Source organism: Calidris pugnax, unplaced genomic scaffold (assembly GCF_001431845.1).
Source record: "Calidris pugnax isolate Ruff unplaced genomic scaffold, ASM143184v1 scaffold17, whole genome shotgun sequence".
In the NCBI taxonomy this organism is placed as follows: Eukaryota; Metazoa; Chordata; class Aves; order Charadriiformes; family Scolopacidae; genus Calidris; species Calidris pugnax.
Window position 1 is genome coordinate 11,564,022 of NW_015090794.1, and position 20,311 is coordinate 11,584,332.

Below are 20,311 nucleotides of genomic sequence, written 5' to 3' on the forward strand. Positions count from 1 at the left end.
CTTTAGTATTCTGCTATTAGACTGGTTCAGCCAACATGACTGCATTTCACTATTTGTGCTTTGTATATCCACAGAGTGCTTTCCTGGTGCTATCAATGTAGTCTTGTTACAGTGTAATTTCAGGGAGTCAACACACACCAGCAGTTTGAAACAGCAGGGACTCGACGCCTGAGGAGGACAAACTCTTATCACAGTATCTGTCTTGATTTATTGGAAGACAAATGTGATAAACAGGACCCACACTTCATAAAAAGGGGCAAGGTACTTTCTGGGATCATAGGGTACATGCAAAACACAAGCTCCAGAGGCTTTTGAAATGGAAGGTCTTTGAGAGGAAAGAGGGTCTCAGCTGAAGGTTAACTATATGCACAATATGCACCAGTTATGTTTGTGGCCCTTGTACTCAAGTCTAAACCTTCAAAGTTCTGTACAAATACAGAATATTTAAGTGTCCTACAAAGCTCTTTAAAAAGATATGCACGACCTATGCATAGCCTTTCTGTATTATGAAAGTGCACCTTCACATTCAGAAAAGTACTTGCATTAGCAAGATATATTCCTTCTTCCCTGTTATATTTATGTTATTTCTGAATTGTAAGAGTGTATGATCGACTGTACTGGTAGCACCTAGTATTAAGACATTACCCAACATACAGAAATAAATGCTGTATAAGATCATCAGGTGCAAGTTCTTACAAATCAAGAGACAAAAATCTTCACTCTTCCCTTCCAATTAATCCTACCTTGAACTGGTATTCCTAAACAAAACAAGGCAAGAGAAGTACCACTGAAAAGAAACCTTCTAGTGCTTTTCTTCTTTAAGTGGCTTGGACAAGACTGAAAGGACTACAGAATAAGTGAAAAAGGGACAAAAGAAAAGTAGATGGATGAAATGGGCATAAGCATACTTCCCTGTCCTTATTAATTCTGCAGCAATTTTTCAAAATGCTGTTGACACCATAATAGTCCCTGGAGAGAACATGTTAAATAAAGGAACAGCAGCTTCATTTATCAACAGTGGGACAGCAAATTTGCCTGTAGAAATTATGCCAACCTGCTAATACAGCTAATCAGGAACTGGTAAAATCAAGTCATGCTATAGGAAGTCAAGGTCAAATTCCAGGCTTTTACTATAACTACCGGGGGTTTCAAGAGTTATTTATTCTAGAGAGTGTGTTCTACAAGACTACAATGCACAGCCTAACATGGGGTTGAATAGACAAAAAAAAACCCAAAAAAACCTGTAACATTCTTCTTTAAGAAACCTGAGCTCCTCTGTCTAATCCTGGAAAAGCTTAAAAGGTTTTGTCCACAAAGATTGCATGTTAGCATGGAGATCCTCTGTTACAGCTGAAGTGGGAAACAATGTTAAAATACTACGTTTTCACACGTAAAACTTGAACGTCAAGTAACTCATTTCCTTTTAAAAGTACAGTTCCTCACATAATTCAGGAATTAAAACAAATAAAGTCCTCAGATAATTCCGTATGAAAAACAAAAATCACAGGCAGGGGGAATCAGATGAAAGAGCACCCACACATGAGAACAGGACCTCTATAATTCATTTATACTATTCATTTTCAGTTATATCAGTCATAATGGGAAGAAGGTAGAACAGAAATTTCATTGTTTTGACAGTGCATATAAAATCTAGGCCTTTGCAAACACAGTTAATCATTTTTTTTGCTTTATTTTGGTTATACTGGGTTGTACGCCTTTGCTTTATTTTGGTTATACTGGGTTGTACATGCAGGTTAGACTTTTGAAGCCGTATCGACCAGACCGAGCAGAGCTTTTGATAGCCCAGTGTCCATGACAGAATGTTCTCCGACTACATCTCACATTTGAAAAGGTACATGGGAAATGGAAACATGGGAATTTCACTACCTTCATGGGCATCTTACAAGCTGTGACTTTTTTTCCCCTTTCAAAAACCTAAATCATGCCATTTGCTTTGCTAATCAGCTTTCCATTTATTCTATTCATTTAGGAAGACGTGCTATGTAGACTTCCAGTTACCTCTAGATAGGGGGCTCCTACCAAATAACTGGTTGGTGTTCTTGTGCAGTGGGTGTTGTCTTACGATATATACACCCTTGGTAACAGGATATGTCACCTCACTGGGGGCTGGAACAAGATGATCTTTAAGGTCCCTTCCAACCCAAAGCATTCTATGATCCTTTGTATGTTGGCCAGCTTCCTAAACAAAGGCAATCAATTAATTCCACTCTCCTATCCCACTCTGTAAAACTTTTCAGAGTGACCTGTGATAATTCTGGCAAATGCTATCTTTTGGAGTTGCATACTGCAGAGCAGCATACCATCTGCTCCGTTATGTGATGGGTTAGTCAAAACATCATGCAGAAATCAGATTCACTGTGATATTGGTTGCACACTAGCTCAGAAACTGCTAATCATGCACAGATAATATGAGGATTTGCAGAAAATGCTGATAACATGTTCTAATTAGCAAGCAGTACTATTCTGATGGCTGCAGGTCTAGAAGAGCAATACATACGCATTAACACATTACATACATGGGTAAATCCAGAACCTTGGGACTCGCATATTAAAAGCAGCTGCCCAAGGGCATTCCCTCATCAGATATGTTAGTTTGGGCTCAAGTACCCTTGCACCTTTTACTATGAAAAATAAAATATGTGTTCCAACTTACTGTTAAAGGGAAAAGAAAAAAATCAGGCACAGAAAGCTGTCTTACATTGCATAATGAAGTAAGCCAGAACTTACTCATCTGTTTAGTTTTATTCAAAAAGCACTTCCTAACACATTCCTTTAAAGAAAGGAAAGATGTTCAAAAAGGCAGAACCCTGAGTAGAAAAAAAAACAACCAACCCACCACAAGAAAACACACAAGCACACCTTAATGAAGACCATGAACCTAAAGTAAGCTGGATGTATCTTAAGCATTTTCTAAGTCTTGAGATAAATCGCAGCCCTTTTTATTGATTAAAAAATACTGTTCCTGTACATAAACATAAAGTGAAGAGAAAAAAACTGCTGTTTTCCTGTCTATCAATGGCTTGTGTGGAGAGAACACTGAGATATAAACACACCTGAGACTAGACAGTTATTTAATCATTTTGTCATGAAGAATACTTTTGCTTTTTGTAATCTACTGTCACAACCCGAAGAGTTACAGCCAGTCTGGGGGACTATTTTACTGTACTGTAAATCGCAACCAAAAGTTTGTAGGATTCTGTAATACACAAGGACACAGAGACTTTATCCTCTAGAATTCCCAACTTTATTACAGATTGCCACAAATACCACAAATCTCACAAATCACAGCTACTTTTTGCCGTTGCCAGTCAGTGTGAGCCATGTCAGTTCCTTGAATAGCTCGAATCAAAACTTCAAAAAGGTCCATAACGATTTGTGCGATATTTTCACAAAACAAAAGCACAGTGGTTGCACTTGCAAAAAAGCACAGTTGCACAGCTGCAACAAACTCCTTTTTCTGTTATGATATTTTCTCTATGGCATACAAAAGCAGCCTTATTTGTATTCAGCATTAAAAGGCCACTGGCTACATGCTAGCGTTTCAGGTATCCATCCCTGACTTCCACGTAAGTTTTTAATCACAGAATATAGGAGATATGTATGCGACAACGGTTCTGTCCCAGTTCTTTCAACTGAATAAATGTACTCTTAACTGAGAGAGAGATATGTCAGTTCAAGGCCAGAGGAATTCACAAAGACATATTTAGGACTCAGGAAAAAAGATAAAAAGACTCCTAAAATTAACATTAATAGCAAGCATACAGTGTAATCTTAAAATATTTTTAAGGTATTAGGGACATAAAACCCAAGGGCTCCAAATGTTGGGGTCATTCACTGAAATAGCACACAAAAGGGGGATTTCACATGCAAATACACAGGTAGGTGAACAAAACTCTGGCTTCTACTCTTAATAACATATTTAAATATTTACTCCCAGTGATTAAGACACACTTAAGGCAGATCTACAGTGAAATTTCACCCTCTCCAGTAAGATATTATCAATATACTGGACCAAGCTTCTGTCATTGACCTTGGACTGTAACAAACAGAAATCCTGTAGCTCTGCAAAGAGCACAGAAAGCTGTTCTCTTGAAAAGAAGCTAGAGGGGCACCTTTAGAAATTTTCTGTGCCTACGGAAATTCTGTGATTTAAGTGCTGCATTACTGTATTGTGAATGCTTGTGTCGTGTCATTGGGTGAAGATTCACAGAGCAGTCTCTCAAAGTTCAAGTATCTTGCCAAGATACAACCCCCAGCACCATCATAGTTCTGCAGTGGTTTAACAGCCCATAGGGAAAATACTTCCTAGGTGGATAAGGATGCTGGTTTTTAATAGTTCTAAACAGGAAAAGCAAAAATAGACTTAAACTCTAATATAAGGAGAAATAACCTCATCATATTGTTATCTGTTGTATTCTTTTCTATCCATAATACATTTACAAATTCAATAGAGAAAAAAAAAACCATACTCCAAAGACACAGATGGCAAACGAGTCATCTGACCTTCTGCCTTTACATACAGTGGTCTAAACAGTGTATTTCTGTGTGGAGTTTGATTTGAAACAGCAGAACCTTTTCAGCCAGAAAACAGGGAATATTTATCAGAAATTGAAAATGTTTGCTTTTTTAGCAGTACATTTCAATACTGTCTTGTCAAAGCATTGACTCTTCCCTCTGGCAATTAGGGTAAATAACTATTATAATTTTATTGGCAAATAAAAAGACGCTTTTAAAATTTAAACATACCAATTCTATTCTATGTATGAAAAAAATAAAAAAACATTGAAAGAATATAATTTGACTGAAAGAAAAAACTTGTTTTGCAAGCTTAAAAGAGTAATTTGACTTTAGTTAACTTTAATTAACTTTTACACCTGCACTCAACCAATGAGCCCAGGGGTAAGATTAGCCAGTATATGATGCTAACAGGAGTTCAATGCAATATTTATTATTTATCTGAGAATTCTGTAGGAATTAATTAATTTCATGAGCAAACAGGCATTATGAATATTAGAACAGATTTTCAACTCCAAAGATGTTTATGTCATTGGAGGTAACAGAGAAGATCTTTAATTGTGAGGCAACAGGTTGTCTTCCCCACCCACGCCCAAGTATTTCTTTTCTGCACTGATGCTTTATATCCCAAAACTTTCATCTCACTGATTCAGAGCTAAACCACTGTCACTTTGTTGGCTGGGTTCAACGTAAGCCTGTCTTACCACGACACGTTACTTATCTACATGGGTAATTCTGCTTCTGGTATTCAGTCTCATTTCACTCATGTACAACACCTTTTTTTTCTTTTAAATCCTTCATTAATCGTTCTTGTACTAGTTGTTTTTTTTAAATATTAATTTTTATTTTAGATCAAAATTCATTTCCTAACTGTAGGCAATGAACTTTCCAGCAGTATTAGATTCCAAACCAAACTGGCAGTTTAAACTGTCTCAGAGATACTGAAAAAGAACTTCACCCTTCATTGCTGCTATTAGGGTGTTCATGGATCCAATTTCAGCCTCTTGAGTCCTAGTTTCTTGCATTCATTCCAGTGACTCACATTTTGTTGCCACACTCATGAAGTGTTTTGTTAATGGAGATTGAATAACAAACACCCACACTCTGGCACATCCATTCAGGCCTCACAGTTTTACTTTTCTCTTTACTGGTACTTTTACACATTTGTTTTCCGTATTTCAGATGCTTGAGGCCTTGATAACATCATTATAGAAATATTTAATCAAACCCACAGTTTACTCTGACAATATTTGGCATTAGTAACAGCTATAACTCACTATAAACATTAAACTCGCAAGCTTACTCATGTGAGATTTGTCAGTGGCTTTTAAACAATCAAAAAACATGGCATAAAACAGATATTTAGATACATACTGTAATACTGAATTATTGTACCATGACTTTTTGTATATAACTGTATACAAATAAAAAGAATCAGCAGATTTCTTCCAATGTTATATGTAAATTTAAAATAAAACAGTAGCAACATAGAAAACTTCCATAGTCCCCAACTAGGTAGAAGGCCAATTCAACTTAATGATCAAAAGACAGAATTAAAGATACTGCAGATGCCAAAAAGATTTGCAGGTTCAAAAGCCATTCAGAGGAAAATCTTAGGAAATATTTACTACAGATTATTAAATACTAAAATAGAGACTTCCTTAACAAGCCATTATATCTCAGTCGTAACTTGGAGAAATTTAGGAATATATTAAAAATTATGGCACATCTGTTTGTTCTTATAGGTTTAAAATTATAGGTCATACTAGAACAAAATATCATGCAGGATAGTCTCACCAAGTATAACAGTTGCCGTGCTCTTAACAATACTTTCTATCTTATTTAGGCAGAAAGTTACTGGTAGTTTTTAGGACACAAATTGGAAGACACTGACAAGCAATATGAAGAATTTACAATTGCTTCAATTTCTCTCATAACCCCGTTTCTAAAAAATGTCAAAACTACAAGATTGCTTTTGGAAGCTTAATTCTTTCTGTTTTCTTTTTAATACTATTCTGCATTGAATGGATATTTAGCTATTTCCTTCGAAGCAAATCTATGCCTCAACATATACACTGCCTTCATAGCTCCTGTAGAACTCCATGAACAGTCAAGGGAAGAGAGGATCAATTTTTAAAAAGGAAATAAAAAAGCAAGTATCTTCCCCTACAAATAATAAAATTAACACAGTCCTTATTTAGCCATTTGGTCTTTAACCTAAAGACATTCAGACTGTCAGAGTCCCCAGATATGGTAATTAAAAGTAAATTGTTTTTGTTTTTGCACATAATTTGTATTTGTCATAAACTCATTTACATGCAAAACCAAAGTATATGTCTCTATTCAAACCGTACACCACAAATCCTTATTCTGGGTCTGATGGATTACTTGCTGCTAAAATATTAAACTATTATGAAACGCTTTGATCTTTCTCAAATGGACTTTTCACACACTTCAGGTTAACAATATCTTGAGCTTCTGTACAATATGAGGGCATTTATGAAATCACTTTTTCAGTAATCTCACCTTTTGTAAACAGTCACTCTTTTTGAGAGGTAGCATAAGAACATTCTGTTTTCTGTCAAGTACAAAAGATAGGAATACAGACAGTTTCACAGCGCAGGAGAGGATGTGTTCCTGACCTTGTTGACTTGAACTCTAAGATGTCAAAATTATGTCCTGTAAAACTTGGTAGCATTTGACAATGATAAAAACGTGGAAATTTTCCTCGCACACTCATGCTAATATGGCTGAGAGGACAGTGGTCACTGCACACTCTCTGGTAACCTGCTATAAAGGCTACTTCTGGAACAAAATGAAACCGTATCCGCCATGGTTTTTCCCAGGATGCAGTAAGAAGGCACTCTCCCAAACTAGATTTGTCGCTCCTTAGGGAAACTAGAAGTCTATTACCAGAAAAAGGCATTTACCATTCAACATAGCGTTTTACTTAAAGAGCACATAACTAATTTCAGTCTCTGTCAAATTGTTGTTTTCCCAGTAAAGAAAATAACTGTTTTGACAAATGATAAAACAGTCATTTTATGTATCTAATATTTCTAAGCAGCAACTAAGTAAAAAACTGTCCTTCAATAAGGAACATAAAAAATATGCAAATACTCACAAGTTTAATTTAATCTGTTTTTTTGAAGAAAAAAAAAAAGTCTATATTCAAAATAGCTTCTCTTCTACCATTATTATATGCATTTTCTGCCAGGTAACAGTATAACCACTGAAATACTAATTCACCAAATTCACCAAGAAACACATTTTATGCTTACCAGAGAGACTGGATCATTTGGAAGAGGCAGCAGTAGCAGAATTTGCTTTTGCAAAGCAAAACCAGAGGTAAGTATAGGAAGCAAATGAATTGATCATCTGTGTCCTGCATTTAATATAGCAGAAGTTGAATCCAGTGTAAAATAATTTTCCAGAAAAACAACTTCTGGATGATACAATGATGGTGGAATTTCTGGTCTGAAATTACAATCTCAGAGAGGAGAAAACATTTCTATAAACACGGACTGTGAACTACAATTTCCTACAGATTGTCACTAGATGGCATCTTGTCATCACACTTTAAATCTTGGAGTTCATCACCACTGTCATTCCCCTCTGACAGAAAATACTAAACAGAAATTGTCCTGATGAGATTTCAGTTTACTGTCATTCCTAAAATCCTTGCTTCACCAGTATACACTATCCTACTTGCAGTCACCTTAAAAATGGCAGAAAATTAATACGCGTAAGCTGGCTCTTCCCACACATTGCAATGCATATATAAAAGTAAGAGTGATATTAGTAAGGGAAGTTAAAAGGGGCCTTTGTGGGGAAGGGCAGTTAGGGTTGGTTTGGGTTTTTTTTCAAATTTATATTCTTTATCCATAGGTATTCTCAAAGGTTTTTATTGCTACCTTTCAAGGCCTGTTTTCTGGGTTTGTTTTTAAAAATTTCTGGATTTTGACAATTTATAAACATTGTTAATATGAACAGAATATGAAAGAAAACCAAAGAAAATATTAACTGAACTATAAATATTTTTAATATTAATGACGCATTGAATAATCTGCCTCTAAATAATGATAAAATCATCAAAATGAATAGTATGTGATTCTGGTAACACAACTAAATAGAATTTGTTTGCTGGGCAGCTATACAATAGTAAGAATCTTGCTTGTGCAAATATTTATGCAACTAGTTTTATTCCTTTGTTTTCCAGTGGCACATTTTTGCAACTCCTGACTGAAAACCAAGCAAAAGAAAAAGAGTCAAAGGAAAAGGTGGGCAAAATTATCACATTTCCTTTAGTTTCACTTGAATTATATAAGTAGAACTTTAGAGAACCGCTATATGAAATGTATATTTATATCCTGTATATTACTGTCTCTTGGTTTCTCTCTACAGAAGCACACGCCACTCCATAAACAAGGTAGTACTGCTAGCAGTGAAAAACAGTAACTTCTATACAGCTTTTATACAACTTCCATGCAGACACAGCCTTTTCCTTCTTCTTTCTTAATCTCTGTTTGCTTATTCGTAGATTGTATGTTCAGACTCCCTCCTGAAAACGTGTTAAATTCCAATATGTAGAATTACCAAACATGAACATTATGAACAGCAGCAAAAGCATGTTTTTCTCCTTTGCTTATTCTGCAATTCCTTTTAAAATGCCCTTGTTTCGGTTCATTTAGCCCATAGAGTGGCTTCCTTAATCTTCCACTGGGAAAAAAGAGATGTGTGACCAAACTTGATGAGGAGCCTCCAAACATCATTTTGGCTTATCTTTCATGAGTAATGATACTCCTTGATACTCAGTCTATTCATAAATATCCTCTGCACTAGATATCTCTTCCCTCTATGTATTGAGCTACTGTCCAATGCCAGCTTTTTTTTCCACACCACAACCATGAATGTTCAAAAATCTTCTAGCAAACTTAGCATTTCAGCAGCTCTCTCAGTTCACATGCTTGTTAGCATTTGAATTTCCAGCTATTGGAAATTGCTTATTCTTACTTGGACTGACTTTTAACTCCTTGGCTAAAGCACAGAAAACAAAGAACTTCTGACAGTGAAAGGAAGGAAGGCCACTAAGAGAACAAGGCATTGCTTAGTATCATCTCTACTGCTAGCCTAGATGACACCAAGCTTTGTTTTAATACAATGAAAAATCAAAACGTCAACCTCTGCCCACTTACCCTAAAGATCTGCTTTTCTAAGAATAATAAAATAGCTACGACCTTGTAGACTCCCACATCGCTTCCACTCTAGGCAAGGCTAACTCCTGATAAGAATTCTGCAAGGTAGGCACCTACTTCAGTGATATGGAAGAGGAAAAGGGTATCAATATATTTGAATATATATTTTTTTCATATATACTCTATATTTTAGAATTTTTAAAATAGATACTTATCAGGATTTTCCCCAATTTATTTCTTTTAATTCTCCTAAATTAGAACAGTTTTACAGCATCATATGAGATAGCGGAACCCTTCTCCCCTGCAAAAGGCTCTCCCCTCCTGCCCAACGTGTTATCCAAATGCTCTGTGGTGATGTTTAGGGAAGAGTTACTTTTTTCTTTCAATTCTAGTCTTGTCCCTGGTAGTGACAGATTTATTTAATTATTAAAAATGCTGGTGCTACGATACATTCCACTCAACACAAATCTGAAATTTAAAGAAATCCACTTTTTTGTGCAAGCCATTATCTCCAGCTAATAGATCTCTCTCCCGAAGCAGCAGCAGAGATAAGGTAATTTCAGGTAGCTAGCACATTTCTATTCAGATCACAGGCAGCAATTCTTGCAGCAATTTTATTTCTCAGCAAAAATCATTATTGTCCCTACTGAATAACCCTGTAGAGTCCTATTTTACTCCCAGTACCTTTTCTCAACATCTCTTGATTAAAAACAGTACATGATATTTGTTATCAAATATCAATATATAGACAAGAATTTGAGAAATGGAGAATGAGGAAAAGGCAAAGCCATTTTAGAAAATGTAAACCTTTAAATAAGCAGGAATGAGGGTTTAAGGTAGCCTAGAGAAGAGTATGAAACTGCAGATAAGAGAAGAATATAGCACTTCAAGGAAGCTATAAGAAAAGGGACAGAAATGGCAGAATCCTAGCCCAAGTACAGCCCTCCAGATTCTGGCAGCCAGCAACTTCCTAAAGCTTCCCAACAGCCATTTCTTCAGTTAGTTTTTCTTGGCTCCACAGGTATAACTGATCGCCTGATCAGATTTAAGAACAAAAGAAAGGATTTAAAAGGCACAATCACTCAGCTTAATGAAAACATCTTGAATTATTTAACAAACAATCTATTAAGCAGCTATACCTATCAAGAAACATGAAATTTGATAGATCTGATTCACCACTGAGTTGCTGCTGTAGTTTTATATCACCATAACTCCAGCCATTTCAATAAAGTCTCAATTATATAAGACAGAAGTAAATTCAGTCTATGAGTTTCAGCTGCATTAGACTTTCATATAGGAATCTGTCACTAAGAGCAGGAAAAGCAGCCAACAATTCTTAAAAAAACCCAACACTGGAAATAAGCCTTTCAGGCTCTGGAACTGGGGCATTATTCAATAATTCATTATCAGATCCATTTGAATTCTTATCTGTCAACTCTCCTTTTATTACCAGATTGTTCTATAAGCAATGATCTGGCAACGCATTTGAAAAATCTATGTATTCCTTCTCATCCATCACAACAAACAATTTTCCAAGCAACAACAGAGACAGTGTAATTTCAAGAGAAATAAGCTCAACTCTTAACTCATTTTTTATGCCACGGTTGTGTGGCATCAGAAATATCATAGAAAACATGAAACCGTTTTCTCTTCCCATCACAACCCTCTTCAATAGCTCAAAACAAACTGCTAAACTTGTCTTTATAACACTTTCTCTCACCCCAAAACAAACAAAAACGCAATAATTAAAGGTCTATAAGTTACTGAGGTTCAAGCAACACACCTGAAATCCTGGGTTTTAAGGCAATACTTTGCAGTTTGAGGACACTTTCTTACAGGCAACAGCAACGAAAGAATTCAATGATAAAGTAAAAATAATAATAATAAAATAAATCAGAACTTTCAAGTTAAGTTTTGCCAACAGATTCTGTAGAGCCCCCATCCCTTTCCTCCCTCTTTTTCAACGGGAAGAGGGAGCTTTTCAATATAAAATGACAGGTGTTTATAAAACCATGTTCTGCCTTTGTAGGAGACCATTTTCCATTTTAGAAAATACATTCAGCCAGAAAAACAGTACATCATTCTTCAAAACATTCATTTTTAAGCAATATAAATCTAATTTCAATGCAAATATAAGAAGCACAAAAACAAGTTTCTAAAAATAAGCCTTCACCTCTCACAACATTATTTTATAAGTTTAACTTTTGACAAACTAACCGAAAGGCTGCAACTTTTCAACAGCTATTAAAGCTTTTTAAAGCTGCTCTAGTGGGAAGGAAACACCAGTGCTAGTGCAGAAAGAATTACTGAAAAAAAAGATAGCCTTCCAAAAATTAGTATAAGGAGTAAAAAAAGGGTTCTGTCAAGTTGTCATCATATAAATTAAATATATTTTGTACATACTTTGATCTTTCAGGATATTTTTATATCGAAAGCAGTTTCAAAAGGCAGTGATTTCAAACTGAAAGACAGCATCCATCTGGAAAAAGTCCGATCACCTCTTCATTTCAAGGAACTTGTACTGTTTAGGGTTCATGTTTGAAATTGCATTAATCATGCCTGCAAAGAGAAGAGTTTGCCAAATCCTTGAAATATTGTTTATTTCCCTATTCTGACATAAACCCACATTCCTACAACCTCAAGTCTGTGAGGATACAATTTAGGTAATCAGAAGAAAATGAAAATAACCACAAAAAACAAAAACCCCAAATGTGCATAGAATGAAGTAATGTCAATTACCGGCATCATCCAACCACAGGCACTTGATAAGGCCCAATGGCATGAAATTAGTCTTTTAGAGAGACAAAAGAGAATTGATTGCAACAAATGTTGAACTCTCAGTGACATCAAATGGAGTTGAATTATCATCAGCACCTTTGAAAATCAGATCTATAATACCTCAGAGTAAACTTATTTTATGGTACACCTATTTCCTGCCACATGATAGTATTCTATGGAAAATGAGGAAGAATAGGTGCAGGATAGGATGGAGACAGATAAGATTATTTCAATCCTTTAAGCCAATATAAGGGAGTTCCTCTGGGTCCAGTCCAGCTCAGTGTCCAAGCAAACAGTGGCATTCCTCTCAAGAACGCTTTGCTCTTGCGTGCCACTGAATTTCTCCAAACCTTTGTTTTCTTCTTCTCTATCTGCCCTCATCTGGGGACATGATGACACCAGGGAATTGCAGCAGGGCCTGCAGCTGGACCCTCCCCTACAACGTGCTCCTCTGCATCGCAGTAAGACACAATCTGAAGCCAAGGCTGTGTGTTGATGTGATAGGGGTAGTAGCACACAAGACAGATTCACTGGGCTGTTAATGAACTTACACTGCAGGGACACTAATCAGTTTTATTCGCTTTGGTAAGACAGATCTTTGCTATACTATATATTCAAGTATTAAAGAGCATTTAAGCAAATTCAAGTACAGTCACTTCAAAAGCAGTAAGGTGTCACAGGTGAAAATTGGTTCCAGTGATTGATGACTAAAGCAATTTAAAAGAAGATCTAAACTCAGTTACAGAATCTAATCTATTCACCAAAATGCTCCTACTTACTGGACCTTGAGGACAGTTCTTGGCCCTGGAAAGCAGAGTCATCCCATCAGATTTATAGTCCTGAAAAGAGAGAGAAGGAAAAAAAATAATCAGATTAAACAGAATAGTTTGCACTTTATATGACAAGAATAAAGATCCACATTGAGCACAGCTATAATTAGGCTCAGAGGAGCCATTAGCAAAACATTTGATGACAGGGATTTTCATTGCCATTCATCTTATGCATTAGACCCTCTTTACTAAATTACACACTTTTTTGGTTTTACTTATCCCTATTTTAGAAGGGTGCGGGTGGGAAGGGCAGGATGACAACACAGCCACTGCCTTTCAGAAGCTCAGGTAAGAAGTCTGGTTCACTTCTCTTAGCATCTTATGAAAAACACCTCATATTCCATTAGAAGGACTGGTTTATTTGCCTGCTTGGCAACAGCCACATAATGTTGTTGCAAACCACTGCAGCATGGGCTGCTCAGGCAGGCAGGTTCAAGGCTATGCTGGCTCATCAGCCTTGCAGACAGTTCTACATTTGGGTCCACCCTAAAGCAATGTAGAATTCCTAGTTTTCAATCTCTCCTGAAGCTTCTCCTACATCCAAACTGGGATTCCTCAAATGTGGACACAAAGCAGTTTGGGGCTTGGGCACATCTGATGGCTTTGCAGTTGCAGCTGAAAAGACCAGAATGCAGGCAGAGGAAAAAAAAAAAAAACCAAACAGGAATATTCCCATAGTACAGATAGTGTAAGAATAAATTGACTACAATGCTGTTAACACAATATAGGAACAAAGACTTAGGTTTTTAAACGGATGATAGAAGTGCAACAGTATCTAAACACGGACACCGTAAATACAAGTGCAAGCCTCAAGTCAGTAATTAGAACTATTTTTAAAAGGCTATGTTAGAAATTAGTTGGCATGTTAGATTTCTGTCTCTTCCCTAATGAATGCAGCCACTACATTCATATTTATATTGTGAAAAGGTCTCCCAGGGCTAACCTCCTGTTGTCTTGCCTTTCCTGTCAGTGAGATCAGATCTGCATGTCGAAGAGAAGCTACGCAGTTCCTTCGAATGCTTGGGAATGACAGTCTGATAAGCTGAAATTGAGGCACGCCTGGCAAAGACAGCAGACAGTAACAGCCATGAACTTCTTTTAATTATTATTATTATTATTTTCAAGTATGTCTCCAGGTATTAAGCTTCTAGATATTTATAGATGTGCTATCATCCAGTAGATAGAATATATTTCAGAGAGTTGATAGTAATTCTTTGGTACTTCACTGCTTGACCTTTCAGCATTCTACTCCTCTGCATCCCATTTTGCCCATTAATACATGGAGGACCATAACACTCTCACCTAAAAAGAAGCTTAATGTCTGTAAACTGTCTCAAAAAACAGCAGAAACATAGCAGCTTGAAACATAATACAATTGCCATTGATAAACGAAAAGAATTTATGGGCTACAAAAATTAACATCTCTAATAATATCAGATGTATTCTCTTATTTGTAAACTTTTCCTCCATGCGTTACAACTGAAGTCACAAAATGGCCTTCTAATGCAGCAAGCATCCACTTAGTGTACTAGTTCCTGAAAAGGAAAAAGAGGAATATCGGTTGCTCTCTGTCCAGCTTAGCCATTCTATACCTTGACTTCTTCAGAGGAAACGCCAAGAGACTTTACAAGACTTATATAGATCCCAAACTACCATCAAAATCAGCCAACAAATTCCTACAGTCCAATTGTATCTGTTTTCCACAAAGAAAAGTAGTCACTTTTGTCTGCTGGGAGAAGCTGCAATCTCTCTCAGATTGGCATCAAACAAAACCACCAGCCTAATCATCTGGTCTGTTTTTTAGCCTCCGCATAATCTAATAGCACTTCCACATCTTTACTCACTGCTGTATCACTGATAAAGCTGTGCATTTTCTACCTTTTCAGGTTTTACTCATGTTTACTCATTTCACTCTCCTGCTTCCATCTTTTCCTTCACCGTGGCTCCTCTACCTTACTGCCCCCACCCAGGGTGCAGCCACCCCATACCCATGTTAGTATTTCAGCTTTATTAGGAACATCATACAAACAGAATGTACGTAAGAGACATAGTAGAATGTATGTTCAACTATTTGTATTCAATGCCCATTACCTTCCGCTCTGCTTCTAATTAGCATGCTCTGCCTTGTTAGGGAGCGATCATGTGGTGGGTTGCAGGGCTGAGCTCAGTTCATGGTTTCACAGCGCGTGTGAAGGGCACCGTAAGGATTCAAACCCCCAAGCTAAGCATTTTGCCAGGGTGCTGCTCTCAGGCAACTCTCTAGGCGAGGCAGGCTTGCAGGCATCCAGAGAGACAGCAGATTTTATTCTACACAACTCTCTCTCTACCAGAAGGCAATACCCTGAGTTCCAAATAAACATGCCATTTTAAACAGGTATTTTGCAAATATACTTCCCCCACACAGCTTCTTTCCAAGCATTGCACAGCTCTGTGAACCAGTAACAAGTTAATAAACAGCTTTGGACCAATATTGCCTACGGGACATCCACTTGGAAAGCTTGTGATATGCTCCATATTAGTACCATGCTTGTCACCTGTGGTAACCCAGGGCATATTGAGCCAGAAAATAAAATAAAAATAAAAAAATAAAATCAGCAAAACTCCTCAGGCGAAGGTTATTTTTAGGGGGACAGAGAATTCCAACAATTGTCCAAACTAATCTAAGCCTGTTAGCAGGAGCCTGAGGCCCTTCCCCAGTAGTGCTGGAAGCTTGGCCTGGACAGACTGGTATCTGCCAAACACCAATCTCCTCCTCTTGTATCACAAAGATTGAAATAATCATTCATTCAGTACAGCTTCAATAACAGCATTCAGATGCAGCTTTCTGATAGACAAAAGACCCAAATTCTCTACTCCCAGTCCCAGGATAATAATGATTTTCATATATAAGACATTTTCCTATACACTATTTCTGTATTTAAAACAAACAAAAAAATGTTTTGTGGAGTTGCATTCACACTCATTTTCAGGTAATATGGCCTAATAGCATCTCATATATGTTCAGGCTCTGCAGAATATTATGCCACTAATAAATCAATTAATTATGCACTTGTCTTGCTGTCTACAGGAAATGGAAATAACGTCACTTCACAGCATTGCAGCAACGGTGACAGCACAAAGAAAAACTCTTTCCCTCTCCTATAAGGACTGTACTTCACGTTGCTATCAGTGCCGCCTCCAGGTAATTTCTTTTAGGTCTCTTGTTTCCAAATGCTTATTGTATTTTCAGATGATTTCTGCTTGGTACTCAAAGGTGGAACTGCAACAACCATTTGCAGGCTATTACCAAGGTCTGCTCTGTTATAGAGGGCAGCTGTGTGTCTCCACATCAGGCTTTCCAGAAGTTTCTTATGATTTCCTCTCCTATCTATCTGCCCTAACACAAATAATGAAATAGCATTAAAACACTCCCTAAATTTTATATGGGGTACACCCTTCTCCCCACCCCTCCAACTGAAAGTTTAGAGTAAATGTCAGCTTACAGACATTACTATCCATTCTTCTGCCTTTAATGGGAAAAATAAATTTTGGCAGTCTTTCCCCAGTGTTAAAAGTCTTAGCTACTCCCTGGGGATAGAAAGAATCAATACAAGTAAGATCCATATTTTCTTTCTTGGAACACTACTACTTCCAGCAATTTATTTGACTGACTATGCCTTCTATTACCATGTAAATTGTTTCAGGCTGCAGGAAAAAAAAGTATTAATCTCCCCTCAGTAAGTCATAAAATAAAGAAATCAATTTCAAGGTCAATTTAGTCTAAATAACACCTGCTGCCCTTTTTGTAACATGCACACTCCTCTGAAACACTAAGTTGCTGTCTATAAAGACATCAATATGTGATGTTTCACATAAATCAAGGTAACGTATAGTACAGTACAGCCTATTTTCAGTGTACCATCTGCAGCTTAAAAGACGATTCAAAACAAGTCCCTTGTCATCATACATTTTCAGCATAAGCATGAGGCTTTGTATTTATAACACAAAACTAAAGCTAAGGAACTCATGTGTGTATAAGACTGATTCTGCTAGAAGCTTGTATCTCCTAAGGTTTGGGGGATATCAAGGGATTCTCAGCTCCGTGCATAAAGTCCTCAGATCCACAAAGGGTGGGCCTCAGAGCAAGAACTTGGTGGGTGTGAGTGTAGTTCTTTCCCATAAGCCTAATAAAAGTGGTTTTTCCTCTCCCATGTACAATTCACAGCAGCGCTGGTGCCTCTCTAAATACCAAGTGCCTGACAGTAATTCTGAGCTGCCAGGTAGTCAGGAAGGTTAAAGTTTATTTGGGATAAAACTGGAGTTCATGGAGCGGATTCTTTCACAAACAGCCAAGACATCCCAAGTCTTTGTAGCACCCAGTAGGTTGGAAGTTGAGGAACACACCGAGACTGCCACATCTATAAAGATGGAGGGTATTTTTTTTTTGCAGCCTTTTTATTCTCTCTCTTGGGTCCCTCAGCAGAAGAAAATCTAAACAATCAACACTAAGCAGCAAAAGTTCCTGAATCACAAAATGGTTTAGGTTGGAAGGGACCTTAAAGATCATCTAGGAGCACACCCCTCCCATGGGCAGGGACACCTCCCACCAGACCAGGTTGCTCCAAGCCCCATCCAGCCTGGTCTTGGACACCTCCAGGGATGGGGCAGCCACAGCTTCTCTGGGCAACCTGGGCCAGTGTCTCACCACCCTCAGAGTGAAAAAATTCTTTCTTGAGATCTCATTTAAATCTCCCCTCTTCTAGTTTGAAGCCATTACCCCTCATCCTATCACTAAATGCCCTTGTATAAATTCCCTCTCCAGCTTCCTTGTAGGGCCTATTCAGATACTGAAACACCACCAAAAAAGGACTTACAAAGCAAATATTTAGATACTCTGAAAAGGGAATTCCATATTCCTGTAGGACTTCTCTAGGAAAATAAAACAAACGTCTTGAAGGCTTTTGAAAAGGGCTGAAAAGATAAGGATGCGAGTGTCTCACCACCCTCAGAGTGAAAAAATTCTTTCTTGAGATCTCATTTAAATCTCCCCTCTTCTAGTTTGAAGCCATTACCCCTCATCCTATCACTAAATGCCCTTGTATAAATTCCCTCTCCAGCTTCCTTGTAGGCCCTATTCAGATACTGAAACGCCACCAAAAAAGGACTTACAAAGCAAATATTTAGATACTCTGAAAAGGGAATTCCATATTCCTGTAGGACTTCTCTAGGAAAATAAAACAAACGTCTTGAAGGCTTTTGAAAAGGGCTGAAAACATAGGGATGCACAAGGCTGCGGAGAAAGCAAACTGAAATCAGTTCATAGAAGATTTTTACTTCCCTACCAGAAACATATGTTACAGTTCTTCTCAAGAAGGAGGAATCTCCCCAAGGTTTTTGTCAGGCATACAAAGAATGACCTTCCTGGGCAAAGTGGTACAACAGCAGAATTCTCCCTCTTGCAGCTAGTTGGAAGGTAGTGTCTGAGGTCTTTCACATCCAGCAGAATTCTCCCTCTTGCAGCTGGTTGGAAGGTAGTGTCTGAGGTCTTTCACATTTTATTCCATAGGTGAATCTGTCTATTATTGAGGAGTTTTTCCCTTCCTATTCTACACAGCAGAAACAGATTCCTATTGTACACAGGAAAAAAAATAAATTCCCACAACTATGTTATTTATAGCAGAATTTAAGTTAAAACTCATGCAATACTACGCCTATTTCACAATCCATAATTACCAAAGGAATGTGGATCGATTTTATATATATAGCTTTATGTGTGTTCAGCTTTATATTTATGATATCTGGAATAATTTCACTTAAGATAACCAAAATATCATTTAAGCAACTCTAATATTTGCATGTATTTATAGAGTATAATGATTCCCCAGTGATATTGTATCAGTGAAAGTCATCTTTAAAGAAAGCAATAAGAAATGCTTCCCTTTCCAACAGATGGCATCCAGTGAATCAAATCAAAGGTTACTTAGAAATAAATTTGAAAATATAAATTCACAGAACAATTTCATTTACTAAATATTTATTGGATAAGAATATTTTTCATCATTGAAATCCATGGTCCTGGATCATATTTAACGTAACCACCCTGTGAAATCTTACTATCACAAACCATCAAAGGTAATGGTTGTGTGTCAGGAGCTGCCAGTGTCAGCTGACTGACAGATTCAGTCAGTCAAGAAACAAACATGAGACTCACTAGAGGTGATAAGCACATTAATGTTATATCATGTAAAATTATACAAATATTCATTTTGCAGTTCAATGTGTCTAATAGCATGAGATTGCACAGTAGAAAAAGAAAAGTCTGGAATGGCTAATCAATAGCCTAAAAGATTAGAAAATTAAGGAAACAGTAACTTTTCTAAAAACGGTGTGTTTGGTGAGGTTCAAAGAAACAGATGCAACACTAACATCAGCAATGCACAGCGGGAGAGAGCAATACAAGAAATGAGAGGAACTTTTTTCAATGGGAAATTATCTTTTCAATATGCCATGCAGAACAAATGCTGAACAATGAAGCCCTGGAAAGAACATGGAAAGGTGTTTCCTGAAGATGAAGAACGCAAGTAATGCAAGAAGAAACCTAGGCTACTTCTAACTACATTGGCTCAACTGAATTGTTAATTATTTCCTAATCCTCAGTCAATCAGTGAAGTGGGTAGATTATTGCAGGATCTGCTGTGAAATCAATTTGAAGGAAAAGACAAAACAGCTCGAGAGTTAAATAAGTACTTTCGAAATGTAATCACAGAGAAAAGTGCTAAGATGACCATGTCTGACATTGCCTATTTATCTCCTGAGTAGAATTACTTCAGGTTTACTGAGGCAGAAGCTTTCAGTAACCTACAAGTCTCTCAGGGACGTTTATCTAGGAGCGTTACAAGACAATCAGGAAGAGAATCTGTAGAGTAATGATAATCATCACTGAGGTCTCACAGTTTGAGGAGTTCATCCTTGCACTGTAACAGCCAGTAAACA

The 20,311-nt window shown here is 37.1% G+C and overlaps 1 protein-coding gene across 20 annotated transcripts in view; it reads right to left on the reverse strand.

Moving 5' to 3' along the window:
* Positions 1 to 20,311, reverse strand: part of RBFOX1 (RNA binding protein, fox-1 homolog (C. elegans) 1) — a 1,244,625-nt gene that overhangs the window by 1,098,474 nt on the left and 125,840 nt on the right. For all 20 annotated transcript variants that reach the window (XM_014936484.1, XM_014936479.1, XM_014936480.1 and 17 more), the window contains exon 2: positions 13,289 to 13,348. In XM_014936484.1, coding sequence (XP_014791970.1) covers positions 13,289 to 13,348 — 60 coding nt within the window. The remainder of the gene's footprint in view (positions 1 to 13,288; positions 13,349 to 20,311) is intronic.